This window comes from Musa acuminata, chromosome BXJ3-1 (genome assembly GCF_036884655.1).
Source record: "Musa acuminata AAA Group cultivar baxijiao chromosome BXJ3-1, Cavendish_Baxijiao_AAA, whole genome shotgun sequence".
In the NCBI taxonomy this organism is placed as follows: domain Eukaryota; kingdom Viridiplantae; phylum Streptophyta; class Magnoliopsida; order Zingiberales; family Musaceae; genus Musa; species Musa acuminata.
Window position 1 is genome coordinate 5,149,258 of NC_088349.1, and position 19,681 is coordinate 5,168,938.

Consider the following 19,681-nt stretch of genomic DNA (forward strand, 5'->3'; position numbering starts at 1 on the left):
ATATTTAACTCCATTTCTTTTTTACCTGTGTTAACACACTTCAGTTTATTATTGAGTTACGTACGATATTTTTATCAATAAAATTAAATATTTTTATTTTTTAAATATAAAAATTAATTTTTAAAAATATAAAATAGAAATATTAAAATAATTAATTAGAGAGAATAATATATAATTAATGCTATTGGAATAGAGCTATTCTTTTATCGAGTCGAAACTAAAATAGATAGATGGCTTTGGAATAGAACTATCGTAACGAATCGATTCGAAACCATCAAATCGTGTATGCTTTTTAGGTTTGAAATATTTTATTTATGGATATTTCATTTAATTTTGTGCGGTGATAAGGAGGCTTGGATTCTTCGTTCTCGTGCTTCTTCTTCTTCTAGGGCTCGCGGAGGGAGATGGAGCAGACGCCGCTGTTCCTTCGCAATAGCTACTGGGTCTTGAGACACGGGAAGAGCGTCCCCAACGAGAAGGGCCTCATCGTCTCGTCCTTGGTATCCTCTCCCCCTCGATTTCGCCTTCCGAGCCGGTTGATTTAGGCATCGGCTGGCCATTGCCCATTGTTTACCGGTGAACAATTGTTCTGCTAATGGATTTAGGCGAGGCTCTTGATTTTATTATGATTCCCGATGAGTTCCTTCTAATCCTAGTAGAAATGTGGTCGGGAGGAAGCTTTGCTTCCCAATCTATTCAGTTTACGGATGTTAAAGCAGCGAAGTTTCCATCTTGTTTCTTCCTTCAAGTGTATGCTAGGCATCATTCTCGAGATTATCGTGTTCCAAGTTTGTGGCTACTTAAACTAATCGGATCTTGATGATCTTGTTGTGAGTCGAGTCGGGTGTCCATGACAGAGGCATGTTTTCATATGCTCCATGCCTCGCCCGCAAGGTGACAGTGAAACAATTTTCTTTATCTTGCCAAGCAACAAACTTGTTATGGATATTAGTTAAAATGAGAGGGTCCATTTTTCTTTTCTCGGTGTTTTTTCTTTTAATAGAACTACAACAACCTACATGCATCTGGTGCTCTGCTTGGTCTCTTTGCATGATGGAGCAGGCTTTTTTCTTGATGTATGTGAGGTGCTTGTTGTCTGTACTCATGAAAAAAAACAAAAAAAAACACCTTTTAGTTCATGCTCACCTCCGGTATCCATATTCCATTTAAAGCTCATAAGACAAATTTCAGACTTTTTAGCACAGCAATTCTCATGTATCTTTCTATGTGCATGCATGTGTGAACTACTTATCCATGCATCTGAGTTAACGGCCTAATACTCCCATGACGTATTACCCTTTTTCTGAAGGTTTTTATTTTTAAGTTGATGCTTTCTGTATCAGGAGAACGGCACACTTGAAAAGTTTGGATTAGCTTCTGAAGGTTTCAACCAAGCACGATTGGCTGGAGAGTTGCTGTTGAAGGTTTGGATCTTTTAAAACATGACCTTTCTTTTGTCTATTTAACATAGGTTTTTGTAAACAGCTGAACTATTACGACATGCAATTAAACTTACTGTGGTCTTCAATTCCTGCTTAGAACTAAGGATTTAATTTTCGACAACATGGGTGTGGCAACTGAATTGCCCTGAAGGTTCATCTATGTCTGTTGTGCCAGTAGAATAGAATAGCAAAAACAAATCCAGTTTAAAATACTTTGATATAAAAAAAAGGTAGGCATGCAAGCCATCTTGACTGGCATGCTTTCTCCTCCTCGTCAGCCTCGTATCAGATAATTCCTTCTCATTGTATCATCCTTAACAAAGCTCCATGGCAGGAAAAGTTCCATGTAGCAAGCCCTGATAGTTGGAACCTTAGAACTTGTAATAACCTTTACAGAAAAAGATGTGCTTTCTAATGAAAAACTTAATAGACATGTACTAACTCCTTTACTTTGTGCAATTATTGGCCTTGCACCTTTTCTTCTTGATATCCATTTGATATGTTTGTGCTCAATGATAGATTTCTATGCAGGAAATCGACGAGAAGAAGATTCTTCTAGAAAATGTTCGAATATGCTATTCTCCATTCTCGAGAACTACTGATACTGCTAAAGTGGTTGCTGATGTTTTAGGCATCTCATTTGACAGTTGTCAGTGTAAGGTAAACCCTTCTATCTGAGGTCACGATGTTTGCATGTATATTTGCAGCGTAGGCTTTAAGCTTCAAGGAGTCTCTTGTGATTATGAATTTCAGTGATGACAAGACACTTGGTTTCATTCTAATGATCTATACATATGCCCGGGAGGAAACTACATTTCTGTTTCTCCATCTAAAACACTGTTGGAAAAAGACTCAAATGGATGAAAATAATCCTTATTGTTATAGGCCCCCTTTTTTTTGTCATTTTTACTTGCATTCACTGCATGTTTTCCTGAAATATAATTTAGACTTACATTAAGAATTTTATATATTTACCTTTCTGTTAATTTCACATAAGCTTTACAAAGCTTTAATTATCTTGACACTCATTAATATCATGTACTTCAGTTGAAAGGCTTTCGTACAGTAGGTGAAAAGCATCTGTAGTTGAACAGAAAAAGAGACTTAATTCCTCAAGCTTGTTGGACAATTAGCATGGTAAACTTTAGTGCTTTCAAGGAGATAAGTGCATTAGAACAATAGTCATCCAATGCAATGTCATAGTTAGCACAGCAGATTATGCTACACATTTTGCCACTTACGACTTTCCTGTTGAATCTATGTATGCCATGCTACACATTTTGCTACATGGTTATTTGTGCTATGTGGTTATCTAAATATACCTTGGTTCAGGAATCATTAGTCCTCGGTACTATTCCACCAATAGTAATAACATTTACTAAATGTTAGATATACAAAATATAAGAAGAAAACACTAAATAGTAACTCTTTAAAGTTGCAAATAGAGGTTGAAGCCAATCAAGTACTTAGGACCTTAGAAATATGATGATACCTGAAATTTTTGAATATTGCAGCAGTACCTAATTAACACTAGGAATTTCATTTCTGTTAGGGCTAATTAGCCCTAATTAAATGGAATTCTATTTCATGCAGCACCAAAGGTATATATAAATATAATTAGGTACTACTAAACTCCTGATCTCTTGATGTTTATAGATAACATTGATGGGAGGGTAGACATTGGTCATTTCTGTGCTTTTCTCAAATGTACTAGAAATTGTGATTTTTTTATCATGTATGAACTTGTTAGAATTTTTATCACCATATTTTCTTTTGGTTTTGCTGATATCTTTTTGTAATTATTTCACCCTGAAGGCAATGCTTGAGCTTCGAGAGCGTTACTTTGGACCATCATTTGAGCTCTTATCTCATGATAAAGTAAGTTTCTCTCTAACTATAATGTTTTTCTAGGTGAAGACATGGGTATATCAGATTTATGTGAAACCAGCCTTGCAAAATGAGGCATCTTGTATAGCATTTTTGTCGTAATAGTATGATACATGAATTTGAGTGTCAATTAAAGTTATAACTTCGACAAATATATCAACATTTTGCATACCTCATGGGAGCAAGGAAAGAACAAATAAATAGCCTTCTTTGTTTCTGTGCATTTCATGTTTCCATAGTTTTAAAACCCCCATTCTGGAGGAACTATTGAAAGTTCATATTGGTTGTCAATTGTTAATACCATTGCCTAAAATCTCAAAAAGGAGTTGGTCATTTCAGTGTATCTTCTTATACTTTGTGGTCTTGGAATAATCTTGTTATTTTTTAGGAGGCTTTTAAATGTATAGTCCTCTTAATATGAAACCTTGTAAAATTAAGTTACTCTTTGTTGTTTAATCAATAATTAATTTATTATATCATTGATTGTCAACAAAATCGAACAATTATTATGGAGTTCATTACTCTACCTAACTAGATGCATGAAATAACTATTTTATTATTGAAACAACTGTTTTGGCAAAAATTTTCAGTATGCAGAGATATGGTCATTAGATGAGAAGGATCCTTTCTTGCCACCTGAAGGTGGAGAAAGTGTTGCAGATGTTGTCTCTCGACTTGCAGTTGCTCTGGCAGCAATAGAGGCAGAGTTTCAGGGGTATGTATGTGTACCTGCCATATTGTGCTAATGTCTGTGGTTATCATTTTACATTTGTCTTGTTACCTTGTTAAGTACGCTGTTCTTATGATTTGAGGTTTCAGCGACGCTTATGTGAACTATATTTCTGTTAGCCGATCTGTAACAATTACAAGGCCTGATTGCTGCTAAGTCACATCTTTAATGTCACATAAACAAAATAAGCGCACTATTTATGGTAAAATGAATTTTGTGTCTGAATAATGATCTGCTGCCTGGTTTCATACAGTGAGCAAGAAATGGATGCTTATGGAAATCTACAAACCAACGATCATAGCAGAAATGTGCAATCAATCATTGAATACTTTTCAGTAGTATTCCTGTTTCCTAGCTGAGTTGTTGAGTCTACTTCTGGAGCGTTATATCAACCATGGTATGCAATTTCGAATAGTATTGTCCGGTATGGGCGGTATGTACCGGTCCGATGGTATACTGGTACGTGGACCGTCCGCTATTGGACGGAACGTGCTACAGTGTATCAGTGCTACAATGCTACAGTAAGAGAAAGAAATATTTAAAACCACTCAGTACGCTCTGATGTATCGCTCGGTATGCCCTGATATACCGCTCGGTATGTCCTGATGTACCGCTCGATACATCCTGGTGTACCGAGTCAACCTCGAAACACTGTTACGATACAGTATTGCATACTTTGATATCAACCAAGTTGAATTTTCAATTATGTACCAAATCATAAAACCACTTTCTAGTGCTAGATTAGTGTCTCATGTTTCCCAGAGAAATCTTTAACTTTTATATTTAGATCATATCTGGGGCAAGGAGATTGTCTGATATGTTTAATTCCTGTTGGAGAAATCCTTTTCTTAAGAGGAATTTTTTTCTTGATACATTTGCTATCACACACATCCAACTAAAACTGGCATATGTTACATGTGAGTACTAGTCAACTGCAAATTTCTCCTCTTCGTACTTTCTCTGCCTAGACATGTTGCAATGAGAAGCCAAGAAGAAGCAGAAATCTATTGAAAGTTGGGTACCAAACTATCAACTTGTTTGAGCTTAGTTCAAAATTTTTTTTCCTGTTTTAGCTCAGTTCAGCAGGATTGAGTTTACTTAGGTACAACCGAGGACTCAATCTCCTATCTGGGGAATTATCATTGATATAAGAGACATATTTGTTGTTATACTCTAGATAATTATACTGCCCTAGAATGCTGAAGTATGATTCCAGTTGTCAAGTTGTGATTCATCTGAGTAGTTACCCTTATTTCTTTTTTTATATCTATTATATCTATTTTCTCCATTAAACAAGGTTTAGACCATAAAGAGATTTATATGTACTGCATCTTAAAAAGAAACCATGTTCTCACTTGACGACACTTAGGTTGGTCATATTTCTTTTTGTTGGGTTTCCTATCAATGGAATTAATGTCTTCAATGGATTATAAGCAGACAACTGCATTTTTTATTATCATCTATCCCAATAACATGCCACGTCTGCATAAATACAAATCTCAAAGTGCCTCATCTGCATCTAGTTTAGAGTTTTGGTTAGCTAAGCAATTGAACAATAAGAGTTTAGATTAGAGCATTATGGAGGCTATACAACATGGAATTCTGTTAACTTGTTAAACAACAGGGATAAGGTGAGGTGCCCAATATATAATGTGTTTTCTAGATTTATACTATTTTGTTATATATATATATATATCTTTCTTGAGCTCTCTTTTATTTTCCCATGTTTATATCATGATTTAATTGTTGATCATGCTCTTGTTGTGATACTATATTGTTGATCATGATTTAATTGTCATGAACATTTCCATTTGCAGATGCACAGTCCTTGTTGTCAGTCATGGTGATCCACTTCAAATCCTGCAAACTATACTTCGTGCAACCAAGGAACTTGCATCATCCAATGGGATTGATATTTTATCGAGAACTAAGGAAATTATGGTGCATTCTATATTATCCCAACACCGAAAGTTTGCCCTGCAAACTGGAGAGCTACGCCCAATCATTTGACTTCCTATTATTGTCAGATATGGAGAAGTATGCTGTATGCTCATCATCAAGGTTGCGATGGCATTCTGTCGCAGCAAATACCATTACATCCAGAGAGTAGTCATCAATAAAATCTGTCTTTAGAAGTGGCTTATCAAGAAATTTTGGCCCTTCACTATATGGAGACATCTAAAGTTGGTCTGGAAATTGCTTTGTTAATCTGCAAACAGTGCTATTTCTACTGCTTGGTTATTCATTGAAACTCTTATGAACTTAGTTCGTTTTCGTAACTATAATAAATATTCTTTGGTTATGTGGTTGTATTCAGCTTAAGAATATATATATACATATATATATATATACATATATATATATATATATACATATATATTTATTTATTTATTTATATATATATATAGCTTTATTTAAGCTCTTACATTAAAGTGAGAGTTCTTACTAGGACAGACTGGTTGAGAGACATACGGTTGCTTAATTGTTATCTAGATCCTATGGTGCCATTCTAACTACAAAACACATGCTACCTCATTTGTAAGGAGAGAAATGCAATACCAGCAATCAGCATTACCTTACAAATGAGAAACCTTTTAAAGGATCTGGTATATAAATGGTTTAGCAAAATGAAATGGTAATCCATAGGCATTGGTAATCCTCTAGATTTTTTAGTTTATTCCCTTTCCATTTTAGGAAGAAGTTCTATATTTTTTTGTGTCTGAGTTTGTCCTAAAACATGCAATGTTCCCTTCCTCTTATCCTAGACCTCAATTCAGGCAAATTTTGTATTTGGTCGATGGAGATGATCAGACAAAAATAATATTTAACTCCCCACCAAAGGAGCCTTTTCTTATTGAAGTCGTGTTTTTTGGGACTGCAGACAATGAACTAAAAAATAGAGTTTTATTTTAGGGTTTATGGGTGCTTGATTAAGTTCTAGTAAAATTTTGGTTTGTAAGATGAATGCAACCGAAGGAGATTTATCGATGTTAAATGCTCTCTCTCTCTCTCTCTCTCTCACTTCATTTGCTTCCTAATAGAAAGTAAGAATTGTGCCACATGGCTTTTATTTCCCTCTTATCCTGTATTTGAAGGTAAATTTTTTTTTTTGTATTTACAGCAGTGCCAGTAAGCTGTCTAGTTATTTGTTTGAAGTTCCTTAAACTTTTCTGTTTGGTTTACACACGTTATTTTGAGTTTTTTTATCAGAATTGTAGACATCTTGAGGTTTTTTCTAATTTTAGCTGATTATAGTAATATGGATTGCTAGATTCCTCTATGGAATATGCATATCATATTAACCATGTTTTGCTTTTGAAGATGTTGGAGTTACTGCACGTGCTCAAAGTTGAAATAATGCTGGTGGTTGCTGCACTTTACTAATTGGTTGTTGAAATTAATGTTTACTTACATTGATCCTTAATTAAAATATTTTATTTTGCTCCTTTCTCTTTTTGATCTAACTAATTAATGATTAGCATTTTTTTTCTTTTGATAGGACTATGAAGTGTTAACAACTGGAGCATTTTTTGTCCAAGTCTTAACAACAGGCAAATTGATGCCTTATACTTTGTTCTATTTCTGTGATTCAATGCCTTTCAAATTGACTTGAATTAAGGGCCATGTCTTGGTTAGATTGATTCCTGCACTGTCTGTTGGGAAGAGCTTTCAATTGGAGGGAGGTGTCTTTGGTTTCCAGTGGTGGTATTAACACTCGATGCACTTTTCATAATGGATTCAGATGGGCTAAGAGCCTTGTTTCTGACATACTGATATGGAATACATAACATAATTCTAGTGAACTATTTTTCTCATAGACAATTTTGAAATAGATGAATTATTGCACATCCATCTCTAAATGTAGCACATTCTGCAATCCTCAGTCTTGATGGATCCCAGGCTCTAGATGCTAATGAAAAATTGGCTCTTCGATTTTCTCAATAGTTGGCCCTGGGCATCTATATGTTCTTACAATCATCATTTATATGTTGTCATCTCCTGTTGCAGGTTCAAGCTATTGTAATCCTTGGTGCACCTGGTAGAGTGTTGTGTCTCTCTGAAAGGAGGTGGCAACCTTTAGCCATATTTAGGTTCCCACTTTCACAAAGGTTTCATGTCTCTTGAGATTGTTCTTGTTTCATCAGCCTTGAATTTATACTCTACACTTGGAAACAGAATGTGCATTATGTCTTAGTTCTAAATCTTCTAATGGAAGTTATCTGCAGGAAGCATCCAATCCATTAGTATCCTCGGGTACCACGAGAGCTGTAGAACTGGCATTGAATCAAGGACATTGGCAACTACCAAGGACATGACTGAGGCTTCATGAATAAGAGTTTCTGATGATTGATAAGGACATCTGAGTCTGTAATTGGCATGGAATCTGAGCTACCCTGCTGCATCTGAGCTTCCCACGTTCACATAGGTTTCACGTCTCTTCAGATTGCTCTTGTTGCATCGGCCTTAATTTTTATACTCCACGTGGATATGCGTTGTCTTGGTTTTGAATCTTCTAATGTAAGTTATCTGCAGGACATATCCATTAGGGTTCTTGGGTACCATGAAAGCAGAAGTGACAGATATTGGCAAGTATCAAGAACATGACTAAGGCTTCATGAATAAAAGTTTCTGATAATTGATTGCCAAGCATTTGAGTCTGTAATTGGAGCTACCTTGCCGAAGTTTTGCATCTTAACACATGGATTTTACCTTGGAAAGGAAGCTCTCCAATTGCCTAGGCTACTGTAGAATAACTGTGTTCCATGAAGCTTCTCCCAATCAGGTCAGTTGTTGCTTCATCAGGTTAATTTTTTGGAGGGAGCCTACTTTATACCATGCATGCTGATATTTTGTTCAGTTGCATTAAAGTGTACAGAAGTTTATGGCATCTAGGAGGGTGTTTAACTTCCATATTATTAGATTAAGGTTCAATATCTTGACATCCTTTTACTAGTACTCACAGTGAAGAAAATTGATCTTAATTGGAGTAGGCTGCAAGATCAAGCCATCCACTTAGTCTTGCAAAATTGTTCAAAGCTTTCAGAATGTCTTTAGTGACTAGATGTGCTGTGCTACAATCTTGGATGCTGGTCCACAATTCAAACAAAGGCCTGCTGTTAAGGCTGGAGTAAAGACTAGAATTAGTAGTCTTTCATAAATTAATTATGTTAGGTGTCAAGGTCCCTAAGTGTTGATTCTGGCTCACTGTGGTATCAAATTTTGTTAGATTTTTGTGTCAAAAGCTCACATTGTGAGTCTATAGTTTGTGACTTATAACTTTTTAAATGGGTTAAAAAATGTCCATTTTGAGTTTCAAAGTTTGTGAAACTATTAGATAATCGACCCATTAATTTAATAGGCCTAAACCACTAACATAAAATGCTCAAGTCCAAACTAATGGTAATACATCTATCAAGTCCTTATATACCAACTTAAGTTGTTATAATCCCTACTTTAAGGATTAATATCCTCCTTAAGGCCTGGACATAATCTAGAATCAAACGATATCATGGTGCACACAAGGCTTGTAGGCTCCATATTATGATATGCCGTTAGCCCAATTCATAGGTAGACTTTCTTCTCGAGTCGTTAACTATGTCCAATGTTAGATCGACTCTAATATCATTTGTCACAATTTGGTTTGATGGCTGTACTACCGTTAATACGAGCTTAAACATTTTAGGTCAATCATTTAGGCTTATCAAGTTAATAGGTTAGTTATCCCATCAAATTATATGATGAGAAATAGAAAACTTAAATAGTTTTAAAAAGTTGAATAATTATGAGACCCATCAATTTTGTTAGATATCTAATTATCTTTTTAATAAAATAGAACATGCAAGATTATAGTAACATAGTGGATGTGTGACCTGTGAAATTTGGAGGACCAAAATTCCTTGAGCGGGAGAAATTGTGATATCCATGTTTTGATTATGGGTCTTTTAGTAATTTGAATTAATTTCTAACTAAAATGAATCTAGGTTTAGGGTTGGCCGCCCTCTTTTAAATATCTCATCACTCTGAAATTATCATCGAGAGCAAGATTGGCACCAACAAAAAAAAAGGGAGAAGATGACAAGATCATTGTTGGACAGGGGACATGTGGCAATCTATTTCGAATGCTCTTTTTATCCAAGTAAAAAATTGTTATAGTTTCTTATTAAAATCTTAGGTCAACATGTAATATATTCTTATTCTGTGATTTGTTGGATATTCATTCACAGAAATCATGAATCATAGAGATTATTTTCGATATAAGGTTTTCCTATATTTGGTTTCGATTCTATTAATTGCTCATCATATTTTATTCTATTGATTTCTATATTCATGATGAGAAATCAATAAAATGGAAATTGGATATAGAAGAATATTCCTATGCTATAAATAATCTTTACAAGTCATGATATCTTTGAATCAATATTCAATAAATCGCAAGACGAATAAATAACATGTTCATATAAGATTGTGATGAGAAAGTAAGATAATTTTCTAAAGGAATGATAAAAATAGCAAAGAAACATATTCCTATCTATCTTCCTCATAGCAATGATCTTATCATATCTTGCTTTGCTTGTCTTAAAATCTGCCATCGATCTTGCTCCTCGTGCTGACTAGGGAGGTGGGGTGATGAAATTATTGAGGTTGTCAACCCTAGATCTCCTTTTGTTATAGACTAATTTAAATGACTAAAATACACAGTCAAAAACTTGGATCCTACTCAAGTACTTCTATATTTTTCTGAATGTGATTAAATAATACGTGAATCCAATTTAAGCCAATTGACTAGACCTGAGTACTTCTATCATCTCAGAAGGGCAATTGAGGGATTACACAGTTTTTTTATTACCTGAATTCAACCAATCACTTGGATACATGTATCTGAACTTGAACCTGATTCAAATGAATCTGGTGGACCAAGCAAGCATTGCTAACTCAAAGGTGCTAATTAGGTTAAGCTAATAAAGAATTTGTTAATACATTGTAACATCTTGGGATCCCATCCTGCTTTCGCTACTTACCAATTGCAAAATAAAAATGCATCAGACATTTCAAGACAATACATTCCCTGCCAAATGAGATGAGTTATATTTTGTTGCATGCATGCTACATATCAACTACTTGGATTATCAGTACCAGACCTCCAAGAGGTGCAATTTGGTTATTCTTTTTCACTCCATGTGTGTATTATCTTTAGACTGTGCACTCTAGATCTTAATGGCACTCCAAATCCTTGATTTATTGATTGCGCACACAACGCCTTGACTACCATGGTGTTTTCTCAGAGACATCCCAGAGGGACAGTTGGTCCTTGGCTTTTACCTAAAGTTAGCCGAGGTAGATGAACAAACTTGCTGCAAATTTAATTTTCCCAGTGGCTTCTTCGACATCAAGCGAAACTTTTTGCTGCATCCCCCAATCCTGCACATCTCTGCAAACACATAATGGTGGTGCTTGGACAAATCTAGCTTCACCCTGGTAACAGTTGTTCCTCAGTCTTAATGTTCTGTTTTCATGGATTTGATACCTACCATGACCATGATTCACTACTCTCCCCTGCTTTATGTGCTTGCATGTCCTGATTTCCATTGATGTATTCTGTATTCTATCAACAGTGCTGCCACTGATGCTTCCAATGAACTTGTGCAACTGGCATCCTTGATTCTCAGGTTCCCCCGGTCATGCTTTCTCATGTTCTGAGAGCATTGTGTTCATCTTTTCTCCAGGTTCTCCAAACAACAGGTAGGAGGCACTAATTCAAGCAGACGTGATTTCTGTACATGTATATTCCTCTTTTGTGGTGATGATTTGAGTCTCTGGTTCAGGTTATCAGCTGTGTTACCAATTCAGGTCATGTCTTCCCTGATGGTGTACGGTTTCATCCATAATCAAAGGCAAGGTAAGCAAATTCTGCTGAAGCTTTTTCTTTCTCAAATCATGATTTTTTGCAATCAGGACTCTTCAAATGAACTGATTGACAAAGGAAACTATGTGAAATTGGGATGACGGTCTTTAAACTATGTGAAACTGATTGACAAAGGATTCTTCAAATCTTACGGTAAACTACTTTGCTGCCCTTTAAAATAGAAATGTTAGCAGTGATCTCAAAAGCTTTCACGCACTGTATCTGTTTGAAATTGATTAAGACAGCAGAAATATCATTAAAAATCAGAAGCTAAAATAACACCTATTTCTTCGTTGAATGGCAAAAGCATCCCTACATTTGAATCACCATATGCGAGCTTTGTTTGTTTCCTTAAATTTAGTACTGCTTGATATCTCTTAAAAGACACGGGTGTTCGAATTGAATCATAAAACCGAACCGAATTGGAATCGGACCGGTCTAAAATTGGTTCGATTCCAATTGGTTTACTATTGAATTTGATTTTGTAAATGATGTAGGTTCAATCTATAGTTCTTATCATGTTATCTCTATTGGATCAAGATTTTAGTTAAATTAAATTAGTTAATTTAAACAATTAAAATTGCAATCAAATTATAATTAATTTTGTTTATTGGTTAACCAAATCGGATTAATTGGTTTTAAATTTGTTTAGTTAGTTCCATTCGAATCGTTTTTAAATTGGTTTAGACTATCTTATTTTAACCAAATTGAATCCAAAAAAAAATAGTACGATTCGGTTCGGCTTCTAATGGTTCGTTTGAAGAATAATTGCTCATAAAAGTCTCTTCACCTTAAGATAAATGCTCAATAAATTGAAGAATAATTGAAGAAACAATAAAATTCCCATGAGTATACACAATATCCCCGAAAGAACCAATAGTCTTGACATTTCTCTATCAATTTAAATGGTTGTTGATGTTTACTATCAGTCCATTATGACACACAATTAGTTGTCTGTGCATTAATTTCGTTTTCTTCAGCCGTTTATTTCATCAATTAAAAAATATTATATTTTAGGTACATTAATTGAACTTATTTTCAAGTTATAGAAGAATGTTAAAAGAGCAACCACCCAAAGGAAAAAAACAAAACTAGAAAATATATTTTTCCCTAAAAATGAGTGCCAATCGAAGATAATTCCCTAAACACGGTTTACTTTCCTGATCTTTTAGATCTTTTGTCTCAAAGACTATTCGGTTATCAATCTCATTAGAATTAGATTATTAGAATTTACGAGAAATATTAATAAATCGAGTATGATTTACACTCTTTTCTCCATACAAAAGAAAAAAGGAATAAAAAATCAACATCTAAGTTTAGTTAACTTGATAAATAGTTGAGATGAACTCGATATTAGTTGTTGTTTCATATCGGGTGGCATAAATTAAATACTAATGTCTCCTTTAATACTAATATCCCAAAAGCGAGAATCGGATTTCTTTTAATGTCATCTGATGGCACTTTGTTTACTTGCATGATAGCTCCTTCTACAATTGCCTTTCTAGTCTATTTGACTCCTTCCGTCAGTCGTACTAAAGTCTCTCATATTTATCGGAATTGTTTCTCTTTTTCTGGGGGGGGGTGGAAATTGGCAATCTCATTCCTCTATCACGTGATAATCACGTGTCGCCTACCAACCCACGAGCAAGTCACGTGTTGCGGGCCGAGGGGGGCGGGGGTGTTCGGGGTCTCCGCTCCACCCTTATCGGCCCCCTTGAAATAGATGCGGAACGAGAGCCTGTTCTCTCTCTCTCTCTCTCTCTCTCTCTCTCTCTCTCTTCCAACTCTCTCGTTTTGATCGCTTCGTCTCACCCTCTATCTGCGCGTTTCGTTTGGTCTGTCGCGAGCCGGAGAGAGTCTTGCGGTTACTTTCTTTTCTCGATCTCCCTACCCGGTCTTTGTATTGGGGTCCGATCGCCCTTGGCATAGGGCACATGGGCACCGACGGCGATTCCTGCGGCGCTGGCGATTCGGACGCCGTCGGAGGATGCGCCGCCGTCACCGTCCACGTCCGATGTTCGAACGGGTCCAAGTTCTCGGTGCAGATCGCCCTCGATTCCACCGTCGGGGCCTTCAAGGCTGCCCTCGTCGAGAAGTGCGACGTCCCGGCGGAGCAGCAGCGGTTGATCTATAAAGGCCGGATCTTGAAGGACGAGCATACCCTGGAGAGCTATGGTGCGTGGATTTGCCCCCTTGATTTCGATTCCTTTTGCTGTTGCTGCCGATGCCTTGTTCATCCCCTTTTGATCGTATCACGCTGATTACGGCTTAAAATAGAGAAGTCACTTTCATAACTTTTTCATTCTTCTTTCGTGAAGTGATCGAGATTCTTGAACGTTATTGGAAAAGATGATTCTTTGATCAAACGTCAAACGAGAAAGGTATTGTTAAAGAGAAAAGTTGACTTTTGGTCCTTCGTTGCCGTATTGACTGCCAGATGCCCCTTAAAATTGGTTAGATTTTCCCATCCAATCAATAGGCCTTCATTCTTCGAGGGAGGAAGGTATTCTTCTAGTGATGGAGAGAGATTTTCGTCATAGCAAAATTGAAAGTAAAAAAAATGTAATGATCAATCTTTCTCTAGCTACGAAAAATTGGATCTCTTGGGGAAATATATGAGACTTTGAAATTGACCAATATTAGCTACTTGGTGAGTGCTGACTTTGTATGGAGGATGTTGACCCTATAGAAAGCAGAGGTTTCGCCAATTTTTCACTATTGACTAGTATTAGCTACTTGGTAACCAGTGAGCTAATATCTTCTGTGCTCCGTGAGTATTTGCTTTATATGTTTTATTCAAAAGCTGTAGGGAAAATTCTGTTTGTTTTTCTTTGTACGCATAATTAGTCAAGAGAGGTAGTCTAATGGATTTGGCTTGTGTTTACCAATATGGAATATGTATTTGTATGCATAATTAGGCCTTTTGTTTTCTCATTAATACAAGAAATATGTATTTGTCACATTTTAGGTCGATATATTCTTTTCTGTTATCCATCATATCTTGTCTCTTTTTCTTTAGAAATATACAACTTTTTTTTCTGAACAGATGCCCACTTTAGTTGATTTTTTAATGAAGGTGTCCTAAGCATTAATGTTGAGTAGTTTTTCTTATGTGTTGATCAGCGAAAAGTCTGGAGTTTTTGTTTGTTCCATTGTGGAGCTGAATTTATAGCCTCTTTCGAAAAGGTGTACAGCGAGGCGAATGTGCTGATGTCTATTGTCCTTCCAAAGGGGGCAATGCTGTCAATGCTAGGTATTATAAGGCGCCAAGGTCCCTTATTTTCCTAGGCACTTGCCTCGATAAACTGAGGTGCTTTGTTTTAAAAAAATATGAAAATAAATTGAGAAAGGTAATCATTATTCACAAGAGTAGGGATGAGAGGGAAATGGTGACAATAATTGTTGGTTGTGGAGAGTAGAGCGGCGAAGAAAGGGGAGAAAAGAGAGAGAGACAGAGAATAGAGAATAAATGCAGGCTGCGTCAATTGAGGTGCTTGCTTAAGTGGGACTCAATTGCTCACTCAGGGTTCAAGGCGCTCAAGAAGATTAACTAAGTGTTAAACAATGTTTTATAACTTTTGGTAGTTAGGCTAAAGCAACTAACATTTGAGTGCAATGAGCTGTCTCCAAGGAACATTGGAATATGCATTTGTCATGATCATTAGATTATGGAAGAAGAATTTCCTTTATCATGCATTTGGGGTTAAGCTTATAGGGTATGAGATCTAGAAAGATTTGATTAATGAACCGTGATTATTTTTTGTAATATCAAAATGTTGGAACTAAGATCATCAGGTTTATCATCAGAAAAAAAAATAAACATCTACAAGGAGATGCAAATTATTCAACTACTACAGAAAATTTTGCAATTATATCTTTTCTCATTTATAAGACATGAGAAGTTTTTTATTCATACTTGGAGGTTAAAAGTTTCTAGACTTTAGCCATACGAGGTTAATGTCTTGACATTCTTGTTACAATTGGACTTGCTTGAACAATGTGTATATTTTTTTAATTGTACAGTGTTCAACTTTCACCTTGGAGTAGTAATAGAAGGAAAACTTCCGGTGTCTTAATATTTTAATCTTTTTGTAATTTTGGTCATAGGTGATAGTGACTACCTGAATCATCTAAATGTAATTTGTTAATGCTGCTTAGTATCACCCAAGTTCTTGCCAGCTGCTATATCACCTTGTTGCTTTGTGTGCGTGATTAATGACCATGAAAGCTAGATGGCTATGGATATGGTCAGTTCTATTGTGATCCATCTTGACAATGTTTTGACTTTTGTCTTGCCAAGGATTGGAGTCAGATCACACAATTCATTTGGTACGTGGTTTAACATCACCAGCTGCATCTGCTGATGTGACAACAGCTAGCAATGGAGCTTCAAGGATTCCTGCCAACAGTGCTGGTGTTGAGAATGGTGGTACTAATGAAGGTCGGCGATTTGGAGGAGCTGATATTGGAGGCTCACTCTTTCCTGGCCTTGGTGTCAACAGAAGAGATGGTAATGGATCAGGTTTTTTGGGATTTGGCTTACCAGATATTAATCAGATGCAGCAGCAGCTTGCTCAAAATCCTAGCATGATGAGAGAAATAATGAATATGCCTGCCGTTCAGAGTCTGATGAATAACCCTGACCTACTGCGAAACATGATAATGAATAATCCTCAAATGCGTGAGATCATAGACCGCAATCCTGATTTTGCGCATGTCCTCAATGATCCCAGTACTCTCCGGCAATCTTTGGAAGTTATGAGGAATCCTGAACTCATGAGAGAATTGATGCGGAACACTGATAGGGCTATGAGCAACATTGAGGCATCCCCAGAAGGATTTAATGCTCTTAGGCGCATGTACGAAACTGTTCAGGAACCATTTCTGAATGCTACAACAGGGTCAGGGAACATGGGGAATGATTTGGCTCAAAACCCATTTGCAGCACTTTTGGGGAATCAGAGTGCTTCGCAGGCTAGAGATCAGACAGCAAATCAGTCTGGTACTGGTTCTGATGTCACAACCGAGTCTGCTGCACCAAATAGTAACCCACTTCCAAACCCATGGAGCAGTACTGGTAAGTTGCTTTGTAATCTTCATATGGTTTGTTTGTTTTTATTTATTAAAAGTTAATGCCACAGCAGGAGGTGCACAGTCTACAAACTCGAGACCTGTGCCTGCAAATGATGGAAGATCTCCAGGTGTTGCTGGGTTAGGTGGGCTTGGTTTACCAGACTTGGAAAGGATGGCTGGGGGCATGCCAGATCCATCCGTTATGAATCAGCTTCTGCAGAACCCAGCCATTATGCAGATGATGCAGTCTCTCCTCTCCAACCCTCAGTTCATGAATCAGGTATCTATTATCTATAATGACTGAGAATGTGAGATGGAACTGTTACTGTTTCTATTCCATTTTTTTGTGATTACTGCTTGTTGCTAGGTCTTGGATCCACAACTCGGTGGCATGTTGGGATCCAATTCCCAACTTAGGGATATGTTGCAGAACCCTGAATTGATTCGACAGCTTACTTCTCCTGAGACATTGCAGGTAGATTGATTTGCAATCATTACTTGTACGAGGTTTCTTGTTATTAAAAAACCTCTGTTTTCTTGTTTGCAGCAACTTCTGTCTTTTCAGCAATCACTTGTATCCCAGGTTGTTCGGCAGCAATCAAGCCAGTAAGTTATATCCTATTTAAGACTGATTCCTTTTATTTTGATTATTTTGCTTTCTCATTAGCCTTTCCAGTTTATGGCATATAAAAAGAAGGTTCTGATCTGATACATGTTGAGATTTGGTTGGTCTTGTTTCTTTTTCTTCTACTACCCATGGTCTACTATTGTTTTTAATTAACAAAAAATAATAAATAAATCAAAAAGGCATTTTAAGTTTGATGTATAAACTTGTTCAAAATATAAGTTTCAGCTAATGCTTGACAGTCTGTTGTTTTTGCACCTTAGGACGGATTAGTTTCTGGCATGCTTCTTCGTGACATTGTCAAGAGGAAAATTTTGCTCTAGTTTGGCTTCAAATTTTGATTAGTTCACTTATTTCTTATCCGTTGTTGTAGGGAACAGAATCAGACTGGCAGTGGTACAGCAGGTATGAGAAATATGGTCAGATGCATCTGGCCTTTGGAGCCTCATGATCACATGTTCTCTCATTACTTCTATGATTTTGCTGTCCTCAATATCTCAAAAATTGTTCTGACTTGATGATACTATTGGACAATGGACATTTTAATTAAAAAGTGCATTTATCATTTGCTCTGCTGCAGTGACAATGAATAACAACGGACTGGAACTTCTGATGAACATGTTTGGTGGGCTTGGGTCTGGCGCTGGCGTTCCCAGTAATCCTGATGGTTATATGCATTCTAGCCTGTCGTTTAGTACTTGAATACCTTTTTACAGTGGAAATCTGCAATCCCATAAATTCTGAGGACTAAGCATTCTATGGATATTTCCTCTTGCAGTGCCTCGAGAGGAGCGATACGCAACACAATTGTCCCAGCTACAAGAAATGGGTTTCTTGAACACTCAAGAGAATATTCGTGCTTTAAGTGCCACCTCTGGCAATGTCCATGCAGCTGTCGATTGGCTTTTAAGGAATCTTGATCGATAAAGAGACTGTTTTCATGCTTGCTTTGTCATTTTTCTATTAGCTCACAACTAGCTCCGACTTCATAATTTGGGCAAGGCATGATCATATATGCTGTTCATGATTTGTGTAAACCTGTACGAAGTTAATTCGGTGTTTATGCATTTTGCCTTGGAGATTTGCAGATGTCTTTGTAAATACAAAATTGAAGTATCTTCAGGCTTGACAGGAGTCTTTGACTCTCATTTCTTGGTGACATGATCTGATCACAATAAATCTCTTGATTGCTCGTGATTTATATTCTCCTTTTCATCCGCAATCGCAACTTGGACTGCATATGATCTGATGCACCAAATGTTGGTATAATTTTATTAACCTTGCCAGTTTATTTTTTGATATCGAACTGTATTCATCTACGCAACGGTGCAAAGCAGCTGATAACTTCATATTGGTATAGAAATACTGTTCCTTTGTACATCTACAATGTTGCATAGCTCCCTTGTGAGTTCATAATGATGTAGTTATTTCCAGAAGGAAAATATCAATGCTATCATATGAGATAGAATTAAAAGATTAAAGAAGTCTACCTTTTAGATAAATCAGGATTTTTTCTTACAAAGTTAAGATTTTGAATCAAGGATCTTATAATGAATTGATAAAATCTTTATTAGTTAAATTGGTCAAATGAAGATTCCAACTCTCAATTAAAGAGTTTAGTATAATACACCACCACCAAACTAATATAAAATCATATGCATCATCATTTTGATCCATAAAAGAAGGCTGGGATACAATGGTTGCATAACAAAGTGAACTTCCACATTACCAAAACCACATGAATGAGTTTGCATTAGCATTCTCAGTTAAGAATTAGGCATATGGCCTCATAACTCAAATACAGAAAAGAACACAAAAATGCTTACCAACATTCCAAACACCAACCCAAGTTTATGAGTCAAATTTGTCTTGATTTCCTCAAACAAACAGAAAATAATTCTCTACTAATCTATTTTATGAATGAGAGAATATCAACCAATTTAGCTGATAAACATCTTAATAATTTATCAAAAGATTTTAGATTCAAATCTTAGTAACTCATCAAACTCATTTCTCTTTGT

The 19,681-nt window shown here is 36.2% G+C and overlaps 2 protein-coding genes across 7 annotated transcripts; both read left to right on the forward strand.

The window, feature by feature from the left end:
- The first annotated feature begins 239 nt into the window (after positions 1 to 239).
- Positions 240 to 12,288, forward strand: LOC135585868 (uncharacterized). Of its 5 annotated transcripts, none has more exons than XM_065135107.1 (13): positions 240 to 283; positions 390 to 500; positions 1,344 to 1,424; positions 1,962 to 2,102; positions 3,258 to 3,320; positions 3,920 to 4,044; positions 5,877 to 6,120; positions 7,559 to 8,168; positions 8,286 to 8,485; positions 8,593 to 8,842; positions 11,343 to 11,535; positions 11,673 to 11,799; positions 11,883 to 12,288. In XM_065135107.1, exons 2-7 carry the CDS (start codon positions 405 to 407, stop codon positions 6,067 to 6,069), a joined length of 699 nt encoding a protein of 232 aa, XP_064991179.1. In that variant the 5' UTR covers positions 240 to 283; positions 390 to 404; the 3' UTR covers positions 6,070 to 6,120; positions 7,559 to 8,168; positions 8,286 to 8,485; positions 8,593 to 8,842; positions 11,343 to 11,535; positions 11,673 to 11,799; positions 11,883 to 12,288. The 5 variants fall into 5 exon arrangements, with proteins under 5 accessions (XP_064991179.1, XP_064991180.1, XP_064991178.1 ...); XM_065135108.1 differs by having other exon boundaries at positions 278 to 296; XM_065135106.1 differs by lacking the exon at positions 240 to 283 and having other exon boundaries at positions 342 to 500; positions 7,559 to 7,764; positions 8,068 to 8,168.
- Positions 12,289 to 13,676: 1,388 nt separating this feature from the next.
- LOC135629477 (ubiquitin domain-containing protein DSK2a-like) lies at positions 13,677 to 18,819 on the forward strand. 2 transcript variants are annotated; one of them, XM_065136893.1, is made up of 8 exons: positions 13,677 to 14,137; positions 16,263 to 17,039; positions 17,104 to 17,315; positions 17,403 to 17,510; positions 17,583 to 17,641; positions 18,034 to 18,065; positions 18,241 to 18,327; positions 18,439 to 18,819. In XM_065136893.1, exons 1-8 carry the CDS (start codon positions 13,897 to 13,899, stop codon positions 18,585 to 18,587), a joined length of 1,665 nt encoding a protein of 554 aa, XP_064992965.1. In that variant the 5' UTR covers positions 13,677 to 13,896; the 3' UTR covers positions 18,588 to 18,819. The 2 variants fall into 2 exon arrangements, with proteins under 2 accessions (XP_064992965.1, XP_064992966.1); XM_065136894.1 differs by having other exon boundaries at positions 13,679 to 14,137; positions 17,107 to 17,315.
- The last annotated feature ends 862 nt before the right edge of the window (positions 18,820 to 19,681 follow it).